Source organism: Salvelinus alpinus, chromosome 23, assembly GCF_045679555.1.
Source record: "Salvelinus alpinus chromosome 23, SLU_Salpinus.1, whole genome shotgun sequence".
NCBI classification, from domain to species: domain Eukaryota; kingdom Metazoa; phylum Chordata; class Actinopteri; order Salmoniformes; family Salmonidae; genus Salvelinus; species Salvelinus alpinus.
Window position 1 is genome coordinate 14,320,045 of NC_092108.1, and position 26,102 is coordinate 14,346,146.

General features: G+C 43.5%; 1 protein-coding gene across 2 annotated transcripts in view; it reads right to left on the reverse strand.

Moving 5' to 3' along the window:
* The window catches only part of LOC139550283 (neurocan core protein-like), a 154,059-nt gene that overhangs the window by 66,485 nt on the left and 61,472 nt on the right, over positions 1-26,102 (reverse strand). For both annotated transcript variants that reach the window (XM_071361080.1, XM_071361079.1), the window contains one exon: positions 19,015-20,457. In XM_071361080.1, the coding sequence (XP_071217181.1) occupies positions 19,015-20,457 (1,443 nt within the window). The remainder of the gene's footprint in view (positions 1-19,014; positions 20,458-26,102) is intronic.

Below are 26,102 nucleotides of genomic sequence, written 5' to 3' on the forward strand. Positions count from 1 at the left end.
GTCCTGGTCTGTCATAATATTAGAGAGAGTAGATCTTGCTGCAGGTTATGTCCTGGTCTGTCATAATATTAGAGAGACAGTAGATCTTGCTGCAGGTTATGTCCTGGTCTGTCATAATATTAGAGAGAGTAGATCTTGCTGCAGGTTATGTCCTGGTCTGTCATAATATTAGAGAGAGTAGATCTTGCTGCAGGTTATGTCCTGGTCTGTCATAATATTAGAGAGACAGTAGATCTTGCTGCAGGTTATGTCCTGGTCTGTCATAATATTAGAGAGAGTAGATCTTGCTGCAGGTTATGTCCTGGTCTGTCATAATATTAGAGAGACAGTAGATCTTGCTGCAGGTTATGTCCTGGTCTGTCATAATACTAGAGAGAGTAGATCTTGCTGCAGGTTATGTCCTGGTCTGTCATAATACTAGAGAGACAGTATATCTTGCTGCAGGTTATGTCCTGGTCTGTCATAATATTAGAGAGACAGTATATCTTGCTGCAGGTTATGTCCTGGTCTGTCATAATATTAGAGAGACAGTAGATCTTGCTGCAGGTTATGTCCTGGTCTGTCATAATATTAGAGAGACAGTAGATCTTGCTGCAGGTTATGTCCTGGTCTGTCATAATATTAGAGAGACAGTATATCTTGCTGCAGGTTATGTCCTGGTCTGTCATAATACTAGAGAGACAGTAGATCTTGCTGCAGGTTATGTCCTGGTCTGTCATAATACTAGAGAGACAGTATATCTTGCTGCAGGTTATGTCCTGGTCTGTCATAATATTAGAGAGACAGTAGATCTTGCTGCAGGTTATGTCCTGGTCTGTCATAATACTAGAGAGACAGTATATCTTGCTGCAGGTTATGTCCTGGTCTGTCATAATATTAGAGAGACAGTATATCTTGCTGCAGGTTATGTCCTGGTCTGTCATAATACTAGAGAGACAGTAGGTCTTGCTGCAGGTTATGTCCTGGTCTGTCATAATATTAGAGAGACAGTATATCTTGCTGCAGGTTATGTCCTGGTCTGTCATAATACTAGAGAGACAGTAGATCTTGCTGCAGGTTATGTTCTGGTCTGTCATAATACTAGAGAGACAGTAGATCTTGCTGCAGGTTATGTCCTGGTCTGTCATAATACTAGAGAGACAGTAGATCTTGCTGCAGGTTATGTTCTGGTCTGTCATAATACTAGAGAGACAGTAGATCTTGCTGCAGGTTATGTTCTGGTCTGTCATAATACTAGAGAGACAGTAGATCTTGCTGCAGGTTATGTTCTGGTCTGTCATAATACTAGAGAGACAGTAGATCTTGCTGCAGGTTATGTTCTGGTCTGTCATAATATTAGAGAGACAGTAGATCTTGCTGCAGGTTATGTTCTGGTCTGTCATAATACTAGAGAGACAGTAGATATTGCTGCAGGTTATGTTCTGGTCTGTCATAATATTAGAGAGACAGTAGATCTTGCTGCAGGTTATGTCCTGGTCTGTCATAATATTAGAGAGACAGTAGATCTTGCTACAGGTTATGTCCTGGTCTGTCATAATACTAGAGAGACAGTAGATCTTGCTGCAGGTTATGTCCTGGTCTGTCATAATACTAGAGAGACAGTAGATCTTGCTGCAGGTTATGTTCTGGTCTGTCATAATACTAGAGAGACAGTAGATCTTGCTGCAGGTTATGTTCTGGTCTGTCATAATACTAGAGAGACAGTAGATCTTGCTGCAGGTTATGTTCTGGTCTGTCATAATACTAGAGAGACAGTAGATCTTGCTGCAGGTTATGTTCTGGTCTGTCATAATACTAGAGAGACAGTAGATCTTACTGCAGGTTATGTTCTGGTCTGTCATAATACTAGAGAGACAGTAGATCTTGCTGCAGGTTATGTTCTGGTCTGTCATAATACTAGAGAGACAGTAGATCTTGCTGCAGGTTATGTCCTGGTCTGTCATAATATTAGAGAGACAGTAGATCTTGCTACAGGTTATGTCCTGGTCTGTCATAATATTAGAGAGACAGTAGATCTTGCTGCAGGTTATGTCCTGGTCTGTCATAATATTAGAGAGACAGTAGATCTTGCTGCAGGTTATGTCCTGGTCTGTCATAATATTAGAGAGACAGTAGATCTTCCTGCAGGTTATGTCCTGGTCTGTCATAATACTAGAGAGAGTAGATCTTGCTGCAGGTTATGTCCTGGTCTGTCATAATACTAGAGAGACAGTAGATCTTGCTACAGGTTATGTCCTGGTCTGTCATAATACTAGAGAGACAGTAGATCTTGTTACAGGTTATGTCCTGGTCTGTCATAATACTAGAGAGACAGTAGATCTTGCTGCAGGTTATGTTCTGGTCTGTCATAATACTAGAGAGACAGTAGATCTTGCTGCAGGTTATGTCCTGGTCTGTCATAATATTAGAGAGACAGTAGATCTTGCTACAGGTTATGTCCTGGTCTGTCATAATACTAGAGAGACAGTAGAACTTGCTGCAGGTTATGTCCTGGTCTGTCATAATATTAGAGAGACAGTAGATCTTGCTACAGGTTATGTCCTGGTCTGTCATAATATTAGAGAGACAGTAGATCTTGCTACAGGTTATGTCCTGGTCTGTCATAATACTAGAGAGACAGTAGATCTTGCTGCAAGTTATGTTCTGGTCTGTCATAATATTAGAGAGACAGTAGATCTTGCTGCAGGTTATGTCCTGGTCTGTCATAATATTAGAGAGACAGTAGATCTTGCTGCAGGTTATGTCCTGGTCTGTCATAATACTAGAGAGACAGTAGATCTTGCTGCAGGTTATGTTCTGGTCTGTCATAATATTAGAGAGACAGTAGATCTTGCTGCAGGTTATGTTCTGGTCTGTCATAATATTAGAGAGACAGTAGATCTTGCTGCAGGTTATGTCCTGGTCTGTCATAATATTAGAGAGACAGTAGATCTTGCTGCAGGTTATGTCCTGGTCTGTCATAATATTAGAGAGACAGTAGATCTTGCTGCAGGTTATGTCCTGGTCTGTCATAATATTAGAGAGACAGTAGATCTTGCTGCAGGTTATGTTCTGGTATGTCATAATATTAGAGAGACAGTAGATCTTGCTGCAGGTTATGTTCTGGTCTGTCATAATATTAGAGAGACAGTAGATCTTGCTGCAGGTTATGTCCTGGTCTGTCATAATATTAGAGAGACAGTAGATCTTGCTGCAGGTTATGTCCTGGTCTGTCATAATATTAGAGAGACAGTAGATCTTGCTGCAGGTTATGTCCTGGTCTGTCATAATATTAGAGAGACAGAATATCTTGCTGCAGGTTATGTCCTGGTCTGTCATAATATTAGAGAGACAGTAGATCTTGCTGCAGGTTATGTCCTGGTCTGTCATAATACTAGAGAGACAGTATATCTTGCTGCAGGTTATGTCCTGGTCTGTCATAATATTAGAGAGACAGTAGATCTTGCTGCAGGTTATGTCCTGGTCTGTCATAATATTAGAGAGACAGTATATCTTGCTGCAGGTTATGTCCTGGTCTGTCATAATACTAGAGAGACATTAGATCTTGCTGCAGGTTATGTCCTGGTCTGTCATAATACTAGAGAGACAGTATATCTTGCTGCAGGTTATGTCCTGGTCTGTCATAATACTAGAGAGACAGTATATCTTGCTGCAGGTTATGTCCTGGCCTGTCATAATATTAGAGAGACAGTAGATCTTGCTGCAGGTTATGTCCTGGTCTGTCATAATATTAGAGAGACAGTAGATCTTGCTACAGGTTATGTCCTGGTCTGTCATAATACTAGAGAGACAGTAGATCTTGCTGCAGGTTATGTCCTGGTCTGTCATAATACTAGAGAGACAGTAGATCTTGCTGCAGGTTATGTTCTGGTCTGTCATAATACTAGAGAGACAGTAGATCTTGCTGCAGGTTATGTTCTGGTCTGTCATAATACTAGAGAGACAGTAGATCTTGCTGCAGGTTATGTTCTGGTCTGTCATAATACTAGAGAGACAGTAGATCTTGCTGCAGGTTATGTTCTGGTCTGTCATAATACTAGAGAGACAGTAGATCTTACTGCAGGTTATGTTCTGGTCTGTCATAATACTAGAGAGACAGTAGATCTTGCTGCAGGTTATGTTCTGGTCTGTCATAATACTAGAGAGACAGTAGATCTTGCTGCAGGTTATGTCCTGGTCTGTCATAATATTAGAGAGACAGTAGATCTTGCTACAGGTTATGTCCTGGTCTGTCATAATATTAGAGAGACAGTAGATCTTGCTGCAGGTTATGTCCTGGTCTGTCATAATATTAGAGAGACAGTAGATCTTGCTGCAGGTTATGTCCTGGTCTGTCATAATATTAGAGAGACAGTAGATCTTCCTGCAGGTTATGTCCTGGTCTGTCATAATACTAGAGAGAGTAGATCTTGCTGCAGGTTATGTCCTGGTCTGTCATAATACTAGAGAGACAGTAGATCTTGCTACAGGTTATGTCCTGGTCTGTCATAATACTAGAGAGACAGTAGATCTTGTTACAGGTTATGTCCTGGTCTGTCATAATACTAGAGAGACAGTAGATCTTGCTGCAGGTTATGTTCTGGTCTGTCATAATACTAGAGAGACAGTAGATCTTGCTGCAGGTTATGTCCTGGTCTGTCATAATATTAGAGAGACAGTAGATCTTGCTACAGGTTATGTCCTGGTCTGTCATAATACTAGAGAGACAGTAGAACTTGCTGCAGGTTATGTCCTGGTCTGTCATAATATTAGAGAGACAGTAGATCTTGCTACAGGTTATGTCCTGGTCTGTCATAATATTAGAGAGACAGTAGATCTTGCTACAGGTTATGTCCTGGTCTGTCATAATACTAGAGAGACAGTAGATCTTGCTGCAGGTTATGTTCTGGTCTGTCATAATATTAGAGAGACAGTAGATCTTGCTGCAGGTTATGTCCTGGTCTGTCATAATATTAGAGAGACAGTAGATCTTGCTGCAGGTTATGTTCTGGTCTGTCATAATACTAGAGAGACAGTAGATCTTGCTGCAGGTTATGTTCTGGTCTGTCATAATATTAGAGAGACAGTAGATCTTGCTGCAGGTTATGTTCTGGTCTGTCATAATATTAGAGAGACAGTAGATCTTGCTGCAGGTTATGTCCTGGTCTGTCATAATATTAGAGAGACAGTAGATCTTGCTGCAGGTTATGTCCTGGTCTGTCATAATATTAGAGAGACAGTAGATCTTGCTGCAGGTTATGTCCTGGTCTGTCATAATATTAGAGAGACAGTAGATCTTGCTGCAGGTTATGTTCTGGTATGTCATAATATTAGAGAGACAGTAGATCTTGCTGCAGGTTATGTTCTGGTCTGTCATAATATTAGAGAGACAGTAGATCTTGCTGCAGGTTATGTCCTGGTCTGTCATAATACTAGAGAGACAGTATATCTTGCTGCAGGTTATGTCCTGGTCTGTCATAATATTAGAGAGACAGTAGATCTTGCTGCAGGTTATGTCCTGGTCTGTCATAATATTAGAGAGACAGAATATCTTGCTGCAGGTTATGTCCTGGTCTGTCATAATACTAGAGAGACAGTATATCTTGCTGCAGGTTATGTCCTGGTCTGTCATAATATTAGAGAGACAGTAGATCTTGCTGCAGGTTATGTCCTGGTCTGTCATAATATTAGAGAGACAGTATATCTTGCTGCAGGTTATGTCCTGGTCTGTCATAATACTAGAGAGACATTAGATCTTGCTGCAGGTTATGTCCTGGTCTGTCATAATACTAGAGAGACAGTATATCTTGCTGCAGGTTATGTCCTGGTCTGTCATAATATTAGAGAGACAGTAGATCTTGCTGCAGGTTATGTCCTGGTCTGTCATAATACTAGAGAGACAGTATATCTTGCTGCAGGTTATGTCCTGGCCTGTCATAATACTAGAGAGACAGTATATCTTGCTGCAGGTTATGTCCTGGTCTGTCATAATATTAGAGAGACAGTAGATCTTGCTGCAGGTTATGTCCTGGTCTGTCATAATACTAGAGAGACAGTATATCTTGCTGCAGGTTATGTCCTGGCCTGTCATAATACTAGAGAGACAGTAGATCTTGCTGCAGGTTATGTTCTGGTCTGTCATAATACTAGAGAGACAGTAGATCTTGCTGCAGGTTATGTTCTGGTCTGTCATAATACTAGAGAGACAGTAGATCTTGCTGCAGGTTATGTTCTGGTCTGTCATAATACTAGAGAGACAGTAGATCTTGATGCAGGTTATGTTCTGGTCTGTCATAATATTAGAGAGACAGTAGATCTTGCTGCAGGTTATGTTCTGGTCTGTCATAATACTAGAGAGACAGTAGATATTGCTGCAGGTTATGTTCTGGTCTGTCATAATATTAGAGAGACAGTAGATCTTGCTGCAGGTTATGTCCTGGTCTGTCATAATATTAGAGAGACAGTAGATCTTGCTACAGGTTATGTCCTGGTCTGTCATAATACTAGAGAGACAGTAGATCTTGCTGCAGGTTATGTCCTGGTCTGTCATAATACTAGAGAGACAGTAGATCTTGCTGCAGGTTATGTTCTGGTCTGTCATAATACTAGAGAGACAGTAGATCTTGCTGCAGGTTATGTTCTGGTCTGTCATAATACTAGAGAGACAGTAGATCTTGCTGCAGGTTATGTTCTGGTCTGTCATAATACTAGAGAGACAGTAGATCTTGCTGCAGGTTATGTTCTGGTCTGTCATAATACTAGAGAGACAGTAGATCTTGCTGCAGGTTATGTTCTGGTCTGTCATAATACTAGAGAGACAGTAGATCTTGCTGCAGGTTATGTTCTGGTCTGTCATAATACTAGAGAGACAGTAGATCTTGCTGCAGGTTATGTCCTGGTCTGTCATAATATTAGAGAGACAGTAGATCTTGCTACAGGTTATGTCCTGGTCTGTCATAATATTAGAGAGACAGTAGATCTTGCTGCAGGTTATGTCCTGGTCTGTCATAATATTAGAGAGACAGTAGATCTTGCTGCAGGTTATGTCCTGGTCTGTCATAATATTAGAGAGACAGTAGATCTTCCTGCAGGTTATGTCCTGGTCTGTCATAATACTAGAGAGAGTAGATCTTGCTGCAGGTTATGTCCTGGTCTGTCATAATACTAGAGAGACAGTAGATCTTGCTACAGGTTATGTCCTGGTCTGTCATAATACTAGAGAGACAGTAGATCTTGTTACAGGTTATGTCCTGGTCTGTCCTAATACTAGAGAGACAGTAGATCTTGCTGCAGGTTATGTTCTGGTCTGTCATAATACTAGAGAGACAGTAGATCTTGCTGCAGGTTATGTCCTGGTCTGTCATAATATTAGAGAGACAGTAGATCTTGCTACAGGTTATGTCCTGGTCTGTCATAATACTAGAGAGACAGTAGAACTTGCTGCAGGTTATGTCCTGGTCTGTCATAATATTAGAGAGACAGTAGATCTTGCTACAGGTTATGTCCTGGTCTGTCATAATACTAGAGAGACAGTAGATCTTGTTACAGGTTATGTCCTGGTCTGTCATAATACTAGAGAGACAGTAGATCTTGCTGCAGGTTATGTTCTGGTCTGTCATAATACTAGAGAGACAGTAGATCTTGCTGCAGGTTATGTTCTGGTCTGTCATAATACTAGAGAGACAGTAGATCTTGCTGCAGGTTATGTTCTGGTCTGTCATAATACTAGAGAGACAGTAGATCTTGCTGCAGGTTATGTTCTGGTCTGTCATAATACTAGAGAGACAGTAGATCTTGCTGCAGGTTATGTTCTGGTCTGTCATAATACTAGAGAGACAGTAGATCTTGCTGCAGGTTATGTCCTGGTCTGTCATAATATTAGAGAGACAGTAGATCTTGCTACAGGTTATGTCCTGGTCTGTCATAATATTAGAGAGACAGTAGATCTTGCTACAGGTTATGTCCTGGTCTGTCATAATACTAGAGAGACAGTAGATCTTGCTGCAGGTTATGTTCTGGTCTGTCATAATATTAGAGAGACAGTAGATCTTGCTGCAGGTTATGTCCTGGTCTGTCATAATATTAGAGAGACAGTAGATCTTGCTGCAGGTTATGTCCTGGTCTGTCATAATACTAGAGAGACAGTAGATCTTGCTGCAGGTTATGTTCTGGTCTGTCATAATATTAGAGATACAGTAGATCTTGCTGCAGGTTATGTTCTGGTCTGTCATAATATTAGAGAGACAGTAGATCTTGCTGCAGGTTATGTCCTGGTCTGTCATAATATTAGAGAGACAGTAGATCTTGCTGCAGGTTATGTCCTGGTCTGTCATAATATTAGAGAGACAGTAGATCTTGCTGCAGGTTATGTCCTGGTCTGTCATAATATTAGAGAGACAGTAGATCTTGCTGCAGGTTATGTTCTGGTATGTCATAATATTAGAGAGACAGTAGATCTTGCTGCAGGTTATGTTCTGGTCTGTCATAATATTAGAGAGACAGTAGATCTTGCTGCAGGTTATGTCCTGGTCTGTCATAATATTAGAGAGACAGTAGATCTTGCTACAGGTTATGTCCTGGTCTGTCATAATACTAGAGAGACAGTAGATCTTGTTACAGGTTATGTCCTGGTCTGTCATAATACTAGAGAGACAGTAGATCTTGCTGCAGGTTATGTTCTGGTCTGTCATAATACTAGAGAGACAGTAGATCTTGCTGCAGGTTATGTCCTGGTCTGTCATAATATTAGAGAGACAGTAGATCTTGCTGCAGGTTATGTCCTGGTCTGTCATAATATTAGAGAGACAGTAGATCTTGCTGCAGGTTATGTCCTGGTCTGTCATAATATTAGAGAGACAGAATATCTTGCTGCAGGTTATGTCCTGGTCTGTCATAATATTAGAGAGACAGTAGATCTTGCTGCAGGTTATGTCCTGGTCTGTCATAATATTAGAGAGACAGTATATCTTGCTGCAGGTTATGTCCTGGTCTGTCATAATATTAGAGAGACAGTAGATCTTGCTACAGGTTATGTCCTGGTCTGTCATAATATTAGAGAGACAGTAGATCTTGCTACAGGTTATGTCCTGGTCTGTCATAATATTAGAGAGACAGTAGATCTTGCTGCAGGTTATGTCCTGGTCTGTCATAATATTAGAGAGACAGTAGATCTTGCTGCAGGTTATGTCCTGGTCTGTCATAATACTAGAGAGACAGTAGATCTTGCTACAGGTTATGTCCTGGTCTGTCATAATATTAGAGAGACAGTAGATCTTGCTACAGGTTATGTTCTGGTCTGTCATAATATTAGAGAGACAGTAGATCTTGCTGCAGGTTATGTCCTGGTCTGTCATAATATTAGAGAGACAGTAGATCTTGCTGCAGGTTATGTCCTGGTCTGTCATAATACTAGAGAGACAGTAGATCTTGCTGCAGGTTATGTCCTGGTCTGTCATAATATTAGAGAGACAGTAGATCTTGCTGCAGGTTATGTCCTGGTCTGTCATAATACTAGAGAGACAGTAGATATTGCTGCAGGTTATGTCCTGGTCTGTCATAATATTAGAGAGACAGTAGATCTTGCTGCAGGTTATGTCCTGGTCTGTCATAATATTAGAGAGACAGTAGATCTTGCTGCAGGTTATGTCCTGGTCTGTCATAATATTAGAGAGACAGTAGATCTTGCTGCAGGTTATGTTCTGGTCTGTCATAATATTAGAGAGACAGTAGATCTTGCTGCAGGTTATGTTCTGGTCTGTCATAATATTAGAGAGACAGTAGATCTTGCTGCAGGTTATGTCCTGGTCTGTCATAATATTAGAGAGACAGTAGATCTTGCTGCAGGTTATGTCCTGGTCTGTCATAATATTAGAGAGACAGTAGATCTTGCTGCAGGTTATGTTCTGGTCTGTCATAATATTAGAGAGACAGTAGATCTTGCTGCAGGTTATGTTCTGGTCTGTCATAATACTAGAGAGACAGTAGATCTTGCTGCAGGTTATGTCCTGGTCTGTCATAATATTAGAGAGACAGTAGATCTTGCTGCAGGTTATGTTCTGGTCTGTCATAATACTAGAGAGACAGTAGATCTTGCAGCAGGTTATGTTCTGGTCTGTCATAATATTAGAGAGACAGTAGATCTTGCTGCAGGTTATGTTCTGGTCTGTCATAATATTAGAGAGACAGTAGATCTTGCTACAGGTTATGTCCTGGTCTGTCATAATACTAGAGAGACAGTAGATCTTGCTACAGGTTATGTCCTGGTCTGTCATAATATTAGAGAGACAGTAACTCCCACCATGTCATACACCCTCAATTGATTAATTGTTGCTGTTTTTAATTTATTTTTTTGATATATTTTATTATTGTTGCTCAAACATATTGTTAATGTATGTAATACTTCATATACATTGCTTTGGCAACAACCCATTTATGCCAATAAAGCATTTATTTAAAAGAGAGAGAGAGACCCTGAAGCCCTCATTGATTACGCAGCCTGATGAGGTCCACTCTGATCCAGCCAGGAAAAACACAAACACTGGCCACCTCTCAACTTTGACAGAACAGAATGAGAGAGAGAGAGATATAGCGAGAGGGGGGAGGGAGAGAGTGAGAGAGAGAGAAAGAGAGAAGAAAGTAAGACAGCGAGAGAATAAGAGAGATAGAGAAAGAGAAAGCAAGAGAGAGAGAGAAAGAGAGATGGCTGGTTGGTTTGTTGGTTCTGGAGCTCTGTTCACAAACACAAACAGACCCTACAGAGCCCAAGGATAGAAACACATTTAGACCCAACCAACTTATGAGAAAGCAAAAATATAACTATTTGACACACTGGAAAGAATCAACAACAAAAAAACGGAGCAAATTGGAATGCTATCTGGCCCTAAACAGAGAGTACACAGTGGCAGAATACCTGACCACTGTGACTGACCCCAAATCAAGAAAATCCTTCACTATGTAGAGACTCTGTGAGCACAGCCTTGCTATTGAGAGAGGCCGCCATAGGCAGACCTGGCTCTTGAGAGAAGACAGGCTATGTGTCCACTGCCCACAAAATGAGGTGGAAACTGAGCTGCACTTCCTAACCTCCTGCCCAATGTATGACCATATTAGAGACACATATTTCTCTCAGATTACACAGACCCACAAAGAATTCGAAACAAATCCAATTTTGATAAACTCCCATATCTATTGGGTAAAATACCACAGCGTGGAGGATTTGTGACCAGTTGACAAAAGAAAAGGTCAACGAGTGAAGAACAAACACCATTGTAAATACAACCTATATTTATGTTTATTTCTTTTCCCTTTTTTACTTTAACTATTTGCATATTGTTACAACACTGTCTGACATTGGAAATGTCTCTATTATTTTGGAACTTGTGAGTGTAATATTTACTGTTCACTTTTTATTGTTTATTTCACTTTTGTTTATTAATTTCACTTGCTTTGACAATGTAAACATGTGTTTCCTATGCCTATAAAGCCCCTTGAATGGAACTGATAGAGAGAGAGAGAGAGAGAGAGAGAGAGAGAGAGAGAGAGAGAGAGAGAGAGAGAGAGAGAGAGAGAGAGAGAGAGAGAGAGAGAGACAAAGAGAGAGAGAGAGAGACAAAGAGAGAGAGAGAGAGACAAAGAGAGAGAGACAAAGAGAGAGAGAGAGAGACAAAGAGAGAGAGACAAAGAGAGAGAGAGAGAGACAAAGAGAGAGAGAGAGAGAGAGAGAGAGAGAGAGAGAGAGAGAGAGAGACAAAGAGAGAGAGACAAAGAGAGAGAGACAAAGAGAGAGAGAGAGAGAGAGAGAGAGAGAGAGAGAGAGAGAGAGAGAGAGAGAGAGAGAGAGAGAGAGAGAGAAAGAACGAGAAAGAGAGAGAGAGAGAGAGAAAGAACGAGAGAGAGAGAGAGAGTCATGCTCAACATGAGCTCCTGATATATTTGATTTTTTTGGTTTTTAGAATGAGATAAACACTCTAATCGAAGAAGAATTCCAGACAAGAAGTGATGAACAACAACTCTATACATTCAGAATAGAAAAAAAAGTAACTTGGCGCCTCAAGTTAAGAAGTTTTGAGTCTAGCTAGCTAGCTACACAACAAAGACCCAGCCAGCAGACTAACAAGCTAGCCATAAGAAACGAGCTAGAACAAAACTAGCAAGGTCAGTTAATACAACTACATCAAACGACCAAACTGAGTGAGTAAAACAAAAAGGAGCACGGACTAACTGTAAACATATCTTCAGTCTTTTGTGTGAGGATTTTTCACTATTTTTGCTGTTTTTTGAAAGTAGCGCGAACAGCAGACGAACAAATCGGTTGCCATGGCAATGGGGCAGCAGAACAGCGCAGCAGTAGCGGTAGTAGCAGAGCGCACAGACACCATGTCCCCACTCCCCCTCAGCGCAGAATCCATTCTCTACCCAAAAAAGGTCAAAAATTACACAATGAGGAAAGCTTTCAAACAGAAACTACTAGAGAAGAGGCCAGAAACCCTTTTTGCAGACCTCTACAAAAACGGTGACGTGAGTAATCTCATCTTCCTCACTGACCAGCCAAATGCATGGCGCTCAGCAGTCTGCTCTCACTACCCATGCATAAAGAAAGAGGGAATCTGTAATGGGTGGAAGCTGAAAATCAAAGAGACAGACGACCCTGACAGCACCATGATAACAATCAACCTCTACAAGACTGGGACTGTCATGGTGCAAGGTAACATCAGGCTGTTTGAAACAGACTTTCAGACCATTAAGGAGAGAGCGGAGAGAGAGAAGGACACCACCAGTGACATGCCCTCCCACAACACAAACTCCACCCTCACCCCTACCCTCCCCACCCAAAAAGGCACATCCAGCACCTCTCTTTCCACCATAGTGGAGGACACGCCCCAGGAGGAGAGCGACCCCCTCAGTGCAGAGCAGGCTCAGGCCCTCCTCACCACCATGGCTGCCATGAGGGATGAGTTCACCAAACTGGAGGGGGAGGTGGTCCTGCTCAGGGAGAGCGTGAGCAAACAGCAACCAGACAACCACACCTTAGAGGAGCTCCTAACCAAGGTGAGGACAGAGCAGGACAGCAGCCTTGCAACACAGCTGAAAGAGGTTCAGCAAGAGAGAGACGGACTCAAGAGAGAGCTGGCTGATCTAACAAAGGAGGTGAGAGAGCTCCAAAAAGACAGGCAGAGCAGCAATAAGGAGCTGACCGCACTAAGAGAGGAGCTGCAGGAGAGAAAGAGAGCAGAGGACAGGCTGCAGGAGCAGATAGATCACCACCCTATGACCTGCCCTCACACAGCAGAGGAGCCCAGCTCAACCAGCCAGACTTCCCCAGCCCTGGCTGCTGCACCCCTCCTCCCCAACCCACAGAACAGCCTCCCACTGACAGTGGCACCCACACAGACCAGCCACACCCCAGCTCCAACACCCACCAGCCCCCCCTCTGCCCCCCAGTCCAGAAGAAACACTGGCTGACATCGTCCTGTTAATGGACTCAAATGGGAAGTATGTTCAGGAGAAGAAACTTTTCCCTAGACACAAAACGAGAAAGGTGTGGTGCCCAACAACGCAAAGTGCCATGGAGCTGCTTGATAAGAACCATCTCGGGTCGCCAAGCCACATAATCATACATACCGGAAGCAACGACCTGCGTGCTCAGCAGGAGAGGGTGGCGACTTCACTACGGGGAGTGATTGAGAAGGCCTCCGCAATCTTCCCCAACTCAAGAATCATAGTGTCAACCCTTCTACAGAGGAGGGACTTCCACCCTGCCACAATCCAAAGAATAAATGCCAGCCTATCCCGGGACTGTGCCCTGCGACCCAATGTACACCTGGCCCACCATCCCACCCTCGATCTGGACTGTCTCTATGACCATGTTCACCTGTACAGGGAGACAGTCCCCATCCTTGCCAAGACTCTCAAGGACGTCGCTCTAAACCGCAGCCCGACCTCTCCACCCAGGAACAGCGGAGCAATCTCCACCCCGCCGAGATCACTGAGACAACATCCCGGACCAGCACCCTGGACCCCCCAGCCACGACCACAGCACCACCAACCTCAATGCCCACCACAGCCAGCGCAGCACAGACCACCCCAGCCCAGCTTCAGAGCCACCCAGATGAGGCCTACCACCCCCCTCCTCCCCACCGCAGACCCACACCTGGAGGAGCCACAGCCCAGCAGGCAGAGCTACGCACAGGCTGTGAGAGGAGCAACTGGCCCAGCCCCCACCAACCAAATGAGTGACATTAAACAAATGCTGAGTCTACTATGCTCACATGTGATGGGCCGAGGGTCATGGTAAGATGAGCACAAGAACTCCACCATTCTCACACTACATCCACCCAAGTGGCATGACACAAATTCTATCTTAAATGATAAACAAATCACATTTGCAAAATAAGAGTTTACTTTAATTGAAAAATTCTATTTTAATGGTTCTTCTTGGATTGTGAGTGTTTGTCTCATTTTGAAAGGTAAAGAAAAGAGAAAAAAAAAATTATGAAGTCTTTTTACGTTGCATGTTGGAATATACAAGGATTGAAGTCCTCTGCTTTTGGGCTAAAGAGCAGAAACCCAGACTTCCTGAAAGAAATTGATGATGTTGATATTTTAGTACTACAGGAAACATGGTGCAGAGGTGATGTTTCCACTGGCTGTCCACTAGGTTATAGGGAGATAATCATACCATCCACTAAATTAAAAGGAATCAAACAGGGCAGAGACTCAGGGGGAATGCTAATATGGTATAAATCTGAACTAATTAATTCAATCGAATTGATCAAAACAGGAGAATTCTTTATCTGGTTAAAAATCAACAAGGAGGCTATCTTGACAGATAAAAACGTCTTCCTCTGTGCCACATACATCCCCCCCTCAGAGTCACCCTACTTCAACGAAGAGAGCTTCTCCATTCTAGAGGGAGAGATTAGTCACTTTCAGGCCCAAGGCAACGTACTGGTCTGTGGAGACCTGAATGCTAGAATAGCAGAAGAACAAGACACTATTAACAGTCATGGGGATAAACACCTACCAGGAAGCAATAACCTTTCCCTCCCCACATACCCCCACAGAAACAACTATGACAAAGTGAAAAACAAAAATGGATTACAGCTCCTGAGGCTCTGTCGAACACTGGGTCTGTACATAGTCAATGGCAGGCTGAGAGGAGACTCTTTTGGTAGGTACACCTACAGCTCATCCCTTGGCAGCAGCACTGTAGACTACTTCCTCACCGACCTAAACCCAGAGTCTCTCAGAGCCTTCACAGTCAGCCCACTAACACCTCTCTCAGACCACAGTATAATCACAGTGTATCTGAGAAGAGCAGAACCCAACCATGAAGCACCATGGCCCAATAAATTACATGGTACTAAACAAGCCTATAGATGGAGTGCAAACAGTACAGACATCTACCAAAAAGCAATTAGTAGCCAAAAAATACAATCTCTCCTGGACAACTTTTTAGCCTTAACATTCTCCTTCAGCAATGAAGGTGTAAATTTGGCCGTTAGGAACATAAACTTTATATTTGACAAATTAGCCTCCTTGGCTAATCTAAAGAAGCATAAGAGCAAACCAAAAATAACAGATAATGAAAAATGGTTTGATAATGATTGCAAAAATCTAAGAAAGTCATTGAGAAATATATCTAATCAAAAACACAGAGAACCAGACAACAAAAATATACGCCTTCAATATGGGGAAACACTGAAGCAATACAAACGCACCCTAAGAACAAAAAAGGAACAGCACATTAGAAATCAGCTGGATGGAATTGAGGAATCCATAGAATCAAACCACTTCTGGGAGAATTGGAATAAATTAAACAAACCTCATTATGAGGAGTTGGCTATCCAAAATGGGGATATGTGGAGAAATCACTTTGCAAACCTCTACAGCAATATAACAAAGAGCCCAGAACAAAAAGATATACAAGAAAAATTACAAATCCTTGAATTAGCAGTCAAAGACTATCAGAATCCTGTGGATACCCCAATTACAGAAGAAGAATTATTGGAAAAAATATGCAATCTCCAACCCAAAAAGGCCTGTGGTGCTGATGGGATTTTAAATGAAATGATCAAATATACAGACCACAAATTCAAATTGGCTATACTCAAACTCTTCAACATTATCCTCACTGCAGGTATTTTCCCCGATATTTGGAACCAGGGACTGATCACACCAATCTATAAAAATGGAGACAAATTTGACCCAAATAATTACAGAGGAATATGCGTTAACAGCAACTTGGGGAAAATTCTCTGCAGTATTATAAATAGCAGACTACATCATTTCCTTGACGAACACAACGTCCTGAGCAGAAGCCAGATTGGATTTCTAAAAAATTATCGTACAACAGACCACATTTACACCCTCCACACTCTAATTGATAAACAAGTTAACCAAAACAAAGGCAAAATCTACTCGTGTTTTGTAGATTTCAAGAAAGCATTTGATTCAATTTGGCACGAAGGTCTTTTTTATAAACTAATAGAAAGTGGTATTGGAGGGAAAACATATGATTTTATTAAATCAATGTACACTAAAAACAAATGTGCGGTTAAAATTGGCAACAAGCAAACAGACTTCTTCTCTCAGGGGCGGGGAGTGAAACAGGGCTGCCCAATAAGTCCAACATTATTTAACATCTACATGAATGAATTGGCAAAAACATTAGAAGAATCGACAGCACCTGGTATCACCCTACACAACACTGAAATCAAGTGTCTGCTGTACGCAGATGACCTGGTGCTGCTGTCTCCCACTAAAGAGGGGTTACAGCAACACCTAGATCATCTTCACAGGTTCTGTCAGACTTGGGCTCTGACCGTTAACCTAAAAAAAACAAATATAATGATATTCCAAAAAAGGTCCGGAAATAAGGATGACAAATATAAATTCTATTTGGACACAGTTCTATTAGAACACACCAAAAACTACACATATCTAGGACTAAATATCAGCAACACAGGTAGCTTTCACATGGCTGTGAATGAGCTGAGAGACAAAGCAAGAAGAGCATTCTATGCCATTAAAAGGAACATCAAAATTGAAATTCCAATTAGAATCTGGCTCAAAATTTTTCAATCAGTTATAGAACCAATTGCTCTATATGGCAGTGAAGTATGGGGTCCACTCTCTAATAATGAATTTACTAAATGGGACAAACATCCAATTGAAGTATTGCATGCAGAGTTTTGCAAGACTGTATTGCAAGTACAAAGAAAAACTCCAAATAACGCATGTAGGGCAGAATTGGGCCAATATCCCCTCCTCATTCGAATAGAAAAAAGAGCCATCAAATTTTACAACCATCTAAAAACAAGTGACCCTAAAACATTCCATCACACAGCTCTACAATGTCAAGAGATGAAACCAGAGAAGAGTCCCCTCAGCCAGCTGGTTCTGAGGCTCAGTTCACCAACCCAAACCAACCCCATAGAGCCTCGGGACAGCCCTCAGAAAATCTGGCCCAACCAAATCATCACAAAACAAAAAGAAAAATATATAACCTATTGGAAAGACACCACAAAAAATCAAAGTAAACTTCAATGCTATTTGGCTCTAAACAGACAGTACATGGTGGCAGACTATCTGACCACTGTGACTGATAGAAAACTGAGGAAAACATTGACTAGGTACAGACTCAGTGAGCACAGTCTGGCTATAGAGACCGGTCGTCACAGACAAACCTGGCTGCCCAGGGAGGACAGGCTGTGCTCACTCTGCTCCAGGGGAGAGGTAGAGACAGAAGTGCATTTCCTACTACACTGTGACAAATACTCAGACCTAAGAGCATATTTCTTTCCCAAAATTATAATTCAATACAAAGAATTTGAAACTATAAAAGATGAAGAAAAATTCAAATATTTGTTGGGTGAAAAGCCAAAATGTGCAGTTTTGGCAGCCAAATATGTGTCCTCCTGCCACAGCCTGAGGGACAGCCAGTGAAAAATGCAAAGTAATGTTGATAATATTTCCCATTTAGCTTAGTTTTGTTTTGTCTTTCGTACCAGGTCATGTGTCTTCTCAGTCATGTTGACACTGGTCTACTACTGTTGCTTTAATGTATTGTTGTTCTGATTAATATTGTTGTTGTAGCTGTTATTAATGGTAATCCCATGTCCACTACTACTATTATTATTACTGTTAGTCCCACCATTTATTTATATATAAATATATATATATTTTGTGTATATATATACATATATATTTTATTTAAATTTTTCGATATGTATACTTTGACAATGTAAGTAATAATAACTTGCCATGTCAATAAAGTCAATTGAATTGAATTGAATTGAGAGAGAGAGAGAGACAAAGAGAGAGAGACAAAGAGAGAGAGAGGAAACAAGGGGCAGGTCGGTAAAATGGCACACTGCTCGCTTTCCCTCCAGAGGCTATCATCTCAATGAACAACACCACATAACATGTGCTATCAATGATATGCTTTTCTCTGTCAAAACGATTTACTGTTGTTAGCCACGATCTTTGGTTCTACATTTATGCATCACATCTCAGCCTCTGATGAATATACAACATATCTACAACATGTTGACAACATCAACTGTTTCCAAGAGAGCAAAATAAATCACCACAGGAATGTGTGATGCAGCAGGAATGCCTAAGAGGAAGCAGGAAATATGGTGCACCAGCTACAAGCCCCATTCACTATCAGGTGAGAAACAGCTCTGGAGAGAGAGAGACTGAATCAGGCGCTTAATCAGAGGACTATCTACGGAAGCATGACCACCTTCCTATTCCCTAGTCGGAGTACCTACAGGATGGGTCTGGTATGAGGAGTTCTGTAGGTCGGAAGGCAACACGCTATTATCTCGGAATTGAAAAACACATTGAATAACAGCACCGAGGAAACAACCGTGGGAATTGTACAGAGATCACCGTGACTGAGGCCCTGATGGAGAGAATTGAAGAATATGATGCTAGTGTTTTGTTCAGCTTTGTGTGCAAATCTTTGGATTAAAAATGAAATGAAATGTGTCTGATTTATTTATTAACTGACAGACATGCAGGACTTACCAGCAGAGTCCAGAGTTCTGTTGCTTTGGTTGAATCCGGCACCTCTGCCACCTTCCTCGTCCATGTTGCTAGGCAACCCAGAGCCGAGCGAGTGAGACAAGGCTGTCTCCTCCTCCACTGGTGGTTCGGAGGGCACCTCCAGGGGCTCTCTCTCCGGCACCTCGCCACCCCGCTCTTCAGATCTCTCCGTGGGGACCCAGGATATGGACGGAGATGCCACCATGGAGCTGCCCTGGCTGACTGAGGCTGAGGGTGGAGGGGCTGGAGCTCCAGCACCTGGTCTGGATGGAGGGGAAGAGTCTCTGCTGTCTGACCCAGCTGTGGAGCTGCTGACTGTGGGTTGGGTTGTGCTGCCACTGGCTCGTGACTGGTTCTTCCACATGGTTCTGTTGTTGGATGGAGGGACCCTGAGTTTGGGTTTGGTTGTTCCAACGGGGATACCGGTAAATTGGATCTCCCCTCTGGCCTCGTCGGAGGCCCCCAGGGCACTCCCTTCCTCCTCTTTCACCATCGCTCTCCCGCTCCCAGCGGTGGCTATGCTATCTGCTCTAGTGGTACTAGTGGTAACCTCTTCCATTCTCCTATCACCCGGCTGGGGCGAGGTCACACCTGTTGAAGGGGTCACTTGGACCCATGTCCCCCCTATGGGCTGAGTAGTGTCTGGGATAGCCTTCCACCCTCCAGTGGTGGAGGTGGAGGCAGAGGACTGGATCTCTGTGGCCGGGGTAGAGGTGAGCAGGGCTGGGGAGGCTGATGGCTCACCAGGGGAGGACGACGGCTCACCAGGGGAGGACGACGGCTCACCAGGGGAGGACGACGGCACACCAGGGGAGGACGACGGCACACCAGGGGAGGACGACGGCACACCAGGGGAGGACGAAGGCTCACCAGGGGAGGACGACGGCACACCAGGGGCGGACGAAGGCTCACCAGGGGAGGACGAAGGCTCACCAGGGGAGGACGAAGGCTCACCAGGGGAGGACGAAGGCTCACCAGGGGAGGACAACGGCACACCAGGGGAGGATGACGGCTCACCAGGGGAGGACGAAGGCTCACCAGGGGAGGACAGCGGCACACCAGGGGAGGACGACGGCTCACCAGGGGAGGACGAAGGCTCACCAGGGGAGGACGACGGCACACCAGGGGAGGACGAAGGCTCACCAGGGGAGGACGACGGCACACCAGGGGAGGACGACGGCTCACCAGGGGAGGACGAAGGCTCACCAGGGGAGGACAGCGGCACACCAGGGGAGGACGAAGGCTCACCAGGGGAGGACGAAGGCTCACCAGGGGAGGACGACGGCACACCAGGGGAGGACGAAGGCTCACCCGCGGAGGACGACGGCACACCAGGGGAGGACGACGGCTCACCAGTGGGTGGTGTATCATCTAGGTCCCCCAGTCCTGAGCCATCCCACCACCCACCACCCCATGAGGATAAACCTGAAGAGGGAAGAGAGGGAAGAGGTTAGAGGAGGCAGTGGGATATGGAAAGAGGGAGAGAGAAGGAAAGAAGGATAAGGGAGTGAGAAAAGGGAAGGGACAGAGATGCCCACACCCCATATAACCACCCTCAGATCAGACCTATGCCCCTCCTACCCACCCCATGCCCCACACTCCTGCAAAGAGGGCCGCAACATGAAAGACACACATACGCCCAGGCCGTGAGCAGGAAAACAGGCCCAACCCCCATTCTAACACTAGCCCAAGTCAATGGCATGTACCAGATGCTCAGCAGGCTCTGCTCACACTTACTGGTCTGAGTCAAAAACCAAACGACTAACAACTTTGGGACACTTTATGGAACACAAAGCCTTCACCATCTCATCCTGGAATATCCAAGGCCTGAGGTCATCTGCTTTTGGCCTAAAGAGCAGGAACCTGGACTTCACCAAATAAATCAGAAATACAGACATTGTCATCCTACAAGAAACATGGTATAGAGGAGATGGATCCACTGGTTGCCCTCTAGGTTACAGAGAGCTGGTAGTCCCATCCACCAAAGGAACATTTTACATTTGGCTTGAAATTGAAAAGGAAATGATTTGAACAGAGAAAAATGTCCTCCTGTAACCTAAATCCCTCCACTAGAATCCCCAGACTTTAATGAAGACAGCTTCTCCATCCTGGAGGGGGAAATCAACCATTTCCAGGCCCAGGGACATGTACTAGTCTGTTGCGATCTAATGCCAGAACTGGACAAGAGCCTGACACCCTCAGCACACAGGGGGACAAACACCTACCTTGAGGTGACAGCAATCCCTCCGCCATATACCCCTCTAGACACAACTACGACAACATAACCAACAAAAACTGGTCACAACTCCTGCAGCTCTGTCACACACTGGGCATGTATATAGACAATGGTAGATTTAGAGGGGACTCCTACGGTAGGTACACCTATAACTCATCTCTTGGCAGTAGCACTGTAGACTACTTATCACTGACCTCAACCCAGAGTCTCTCAGAGAGTTCACAGTCAGCCCACTGACATCCCTATCAGATCACAGCAAAATCACAGTCTACTTGAACAGAGCAATACTCAATTTTTATTTTATTTTTTACCGTTATTTTACCAGGTAAGTTGACTGAGAACACGTTCTCATTTGCAGCAACGACCTGGGGAATAGTTACAGGGGAGAGGAGGGGGATGAAAGAGCCAATTGTAAACTGGGGATTATTAGGTGACCGTGATGGTTGAGGGCCAGATTGGGAATTTAGCCAGGACACCGGGGTTAACACCCCTACTCTTACGATAAGTGCCATGGGATCTTTAATGACCTCAGAGAGTCAGGACACCCGTTTAACGTCCCATCCGAAAGACGGCACCCTACACAGAGCAGTGTCCCCAATCACTGCCCTGGGGCATTGGGATCTTTGTTTAGACCAGAGGAAAGAGTGCCTCCTACTGGCCCTCCAACACCACTTCCAGCAGCACCTGGTCTCCCATCCAGGGACTGACCAGGACCAACCCTGCTTAGCTTCAGAAGCAAGCCAGCAGTGGTATGCAGGGTGGTATGCTGCTGGCATCATGAGGCATCAAAGCCAAAGGAACTGAGTAATATCAACAAATACTATAGATGGAAGGAAAGCAGTGCAGAAACCTACCATAAAACAATGAGGCAACAACAAATTCAATCCCTTTTAGACAACTTCCTGGACAAAATGTTTTACTGTAATAGTGAAGGTGTAAACTTGGCAGATGAAAATCTAAACAGTATATTTGACCTAAGCTTCCCTAACAAATATAAAAATGTCAAGCAGACAACCTAAGAAAATTAACAACAATGACAAATGGTTTGATGAAGAATGCAAAAACCTAATACAGAAATTGAGAAACCTATCCAACCAAAAACATGAAGACCCAGAAAACCTGAGCCTACGCCTTCACTATGGTGAATCACTAAAACAATATAGAAATACACTACGGAAGAAGAAGTAACAGCACGTCCGAAATCGGCTCAATGTAATGGAAGAATCCATAGAATCTAACCCATTTAACCCACTCTGACATCTTCCCCAATATTTGGAACCAAGGACTGATCAACCCAATCCACAAAATTGGGGACAAATTTGACCCCAATAACTACTTTGGGATATAAGTCAACAGCAACCTTGGGTAAATCCTCTGCATTATCATTAACAGCAGAGTCATACATTTCCTCAGCAAAAACAATGTAACTGAGCAAATGTCAAATTGGCTTTTTACCAAATTACCGTAAGACAGACCACGTATTCACCCTGCACACCCTAATTGACAAACAAACAAACCAAAACAAAGGCAGTCTTCTCATACTTTGTTGATTTCAAAAAAGCTTTTGACTCAATTTGGCATGAGGGTCTGCTATAATAATTTATGGAAAGTTGTGTTGGGGGAAAAACATACGACATTATAAAATACACAAACAACAAGTGTGCGGCTAAAATTGGCAAAAACACACACCTTTCTATCCACACGGCCATGAGGTGAGACAGAGATGCAGCTTTAGCCCAACCCACTTCAACATACAGTGGGGAGAACAAGTATTTGATACACTGCCGATTTTGCAGGTTTTCCTACTTACAAAGCATGTAGAGGTCTGTAATTTTGATCATAGGTACACTTTAACTGTGAGAGACTGAATCTAAAACAAAAATCCAGAAAATCACATTGTATGATTTTTAAGTAATTAATTTGCATTTTATTGCATGACATAAGTATTTGATACATCAGAAAAGCAGAACTTAATATTTGGTACAGAAACCTTTGTTTGCAATTACAGAGATCATACGTTTCCTGTAGTTCTTGACCAGGTTTGCACACACTGCAGCAGGGATTTTGGCCCACTCCTCCATACAGACCTTCTCCAGATCCTTCAGGTTTCGGGGCTGTCGCTGGGCAATACGGACTTTCAGCTCCCTCCAAAGATTTTCTATTGGGTTCAGATCTGGAGACTGGCTAGGCCACTCCAGGACCTTGAGATGCTTCTTACGGAGCCACTCCTTAGTTGCCCTGGCTGTGTGTTTCGGGTCGTTGTCATGCTGGAAGACCCAGCTACGACCCATCTTCAATGCTCTTACTGAGGGAAGGAGGTTGTTGGCCAAGATCTCGCGATACATGGCCCCATCCATCCTCCCCTCAATACGGTGCAGTCGTCCTGTCCCCTTTGCAGAAAAGCATCCCCAAAGAATGATGTTTCCACCTCCATGCTTCACGGTTGGGATGGTGTTCTTGGGGTTGTACTCATCCTTCTTCTTCTTCCAAACACGGCGAGTGGAGTTTAGACCAAAAAGCTCTATTTTTGTCTCATCAGACTACATGACCTTCTCCCATTCCTCCTCTGGATCATCCAGATGGTCATTGGCAAACTTCAGATGGGCCTGGACATGCGCTGGCTTGAGCAGGGGGACCTTGTGTACACTGCAGGATTTTAATCCATGACGGCGTAGTGTGTTACTAATGGTTTTCTTTGAGACTGTGGTCCCAGCTCTCTTCAGGTCATTGACCAGGTCCTGCCGGGTAGTTCTGGGCTGATCCCTCACCTTCCTCATGATCATTGATGCCCCACGAGGTGAGATCTTGCATGGAGCCCCAGACCGAGGGTGATTGACCGTCATCTTCAACTTTTTCCATTTTCTAATAATTGCGCCAACAGTTGTTGCCTTCTCCCCAAGCTGCTTGCCTATTGTCCTGTAGCCCATCCCAGCCTTGTGCAGGTCTACAATTTTATCCCTGATGTCCTTACACAGCTCTCTGGTCTTGGCCATTGTGGAGAGGTTGGAGTCTGTTTGATTGAGTGTGTGGACAGGTGTCTTTTATACAGGTAACGAGTTCAAACAGGTGCAGTTAATACAGGTAATGAGTGGAGAACAGGAGGGCTTCTTAAAGAAAAACTAACAGGTCTGTGAGAGACGGAATTCTTACTGGTTGGTAGGTGATCAAATACTTATGTCATGCAATAAAATGCAAATTAATTAGTTAAAAATCATACAATGTGATTTTCAGGATTTTTGTTTTAGATTCCGTCTCTCACAGTTGAAGTGTACCTATGATAAAAATTACAGACCTCTACATGCTTTGTAAGTAGGAAAACCTGCAAAATCGGCAGTGTATCAAATACTTGTTCTCCCCACTGTATATATCAACGAATTGGCAAGGGCACTAGAACAGTCTGCATCACCCGGCCTCACCCTACTAGAATCTGAAGTCAAATGTCTACTATTTGCTGATGATCTGGTGCCTCTGTCCCCAAACAAGGAGGGCCCACAGCAGCACCTAGATATTCAGCACAGACTCTGCCAGACTTGGGCATTGACAGTAAATCTCAGTAAGACAAAAATAATGGTGTTCCAAAAATGGTCCAGTTGCCAGGACCACAAATTCAAATTCCATCTAGACAGAGTTGCCCTATAAACCTCAGCCTAAACATCAGCACCACAGGTAACTTCCATAAAGCTGTGAACAAGCTGAGAGACAAGGCAAGAAGGGAATTCTATGGCATCAAAAGGAACATAAAATGTAACATACCAATTAGGATCTTGCAAAAAATAGTTTAATTAGTTATAGAACCCATTGCCCTTTCTGGTTGTAAGGTCTAGGGTCCGTTCACCAAACAAGATTTCACAACATTAGACAAACACCAAAATGAGACTCTGCATGCAGAATTTTGCTTTGACTTTGTAGAGACTCAGTGAGCATAGGCCGCCGTAGGCAGACCTGGCTCTCAAGAGAAGACAGGCTCTGCACACTGCCAACAAAATGAGGTGGAAACTGAGCTGCACTTCCTAACCTCCTGCCAAATGTATGACCATAGACATATACAGTGGCTTGTGAAAGTATTCACCCCCTTGGCATTTTTCTTAATTTGTTGCCTTACAACCTGGAATTAAACTTGTTTTTTGGGGTGGGTTGTATCATTTGATTTACACAACATGCCTACCACTTTGAAGATGCAAAATATGTTTTATTGTGAAACAAACAAGAAATGAGAAGAAAAAAAACAGAAAACTTGAGCGTGCATAACTATTCATCCCCTCCCAAAGTCAATACTTTGTAGAGGCACCTTCTTTTGCAGCAATTACAGCTGCAAGTCTCTTGGATTTTTGCCCATTCTTCAAGGCAAAACTGCTCCAGATCCTTCAAGTTGGACTGGCTCCGCTGGTGTACAGCAATCTGAATCACAGATTCTCAATTGGATTGAGGTCTGGGATTTGACTAGGGCATTCCAAGACATTTAAATGTTTCCCCTTAAACCACTCTACTGTTGCTTTAGCAGTATGCTTAGGGTCATTGTCCTGCTGGAAGGTGAACCTCCGTCCCAGTCTCAAATCTCTGGAAGACTCGCCATTCATCATTCCTTCAATTCTGACCAGTTTCCCAGTCCCTGCCGATGGAAAATATCCCCACAGCATGATGCTGCCACCACCATGCTTCACTGTGGGGATGGTGTTCTCGGGGTGATGAGAGGTGTTGGGTTTGCGCCAGACATAGCGTTTTCCTTGATGGCCAAAAAGCTAAATTTTAGTCTCATCTGACCAGAATACCTTCTTCATATGTTTGGGGAGTCTCCCACATGCCTTTTGGCGAACACCAAACATGTTTGCTTATT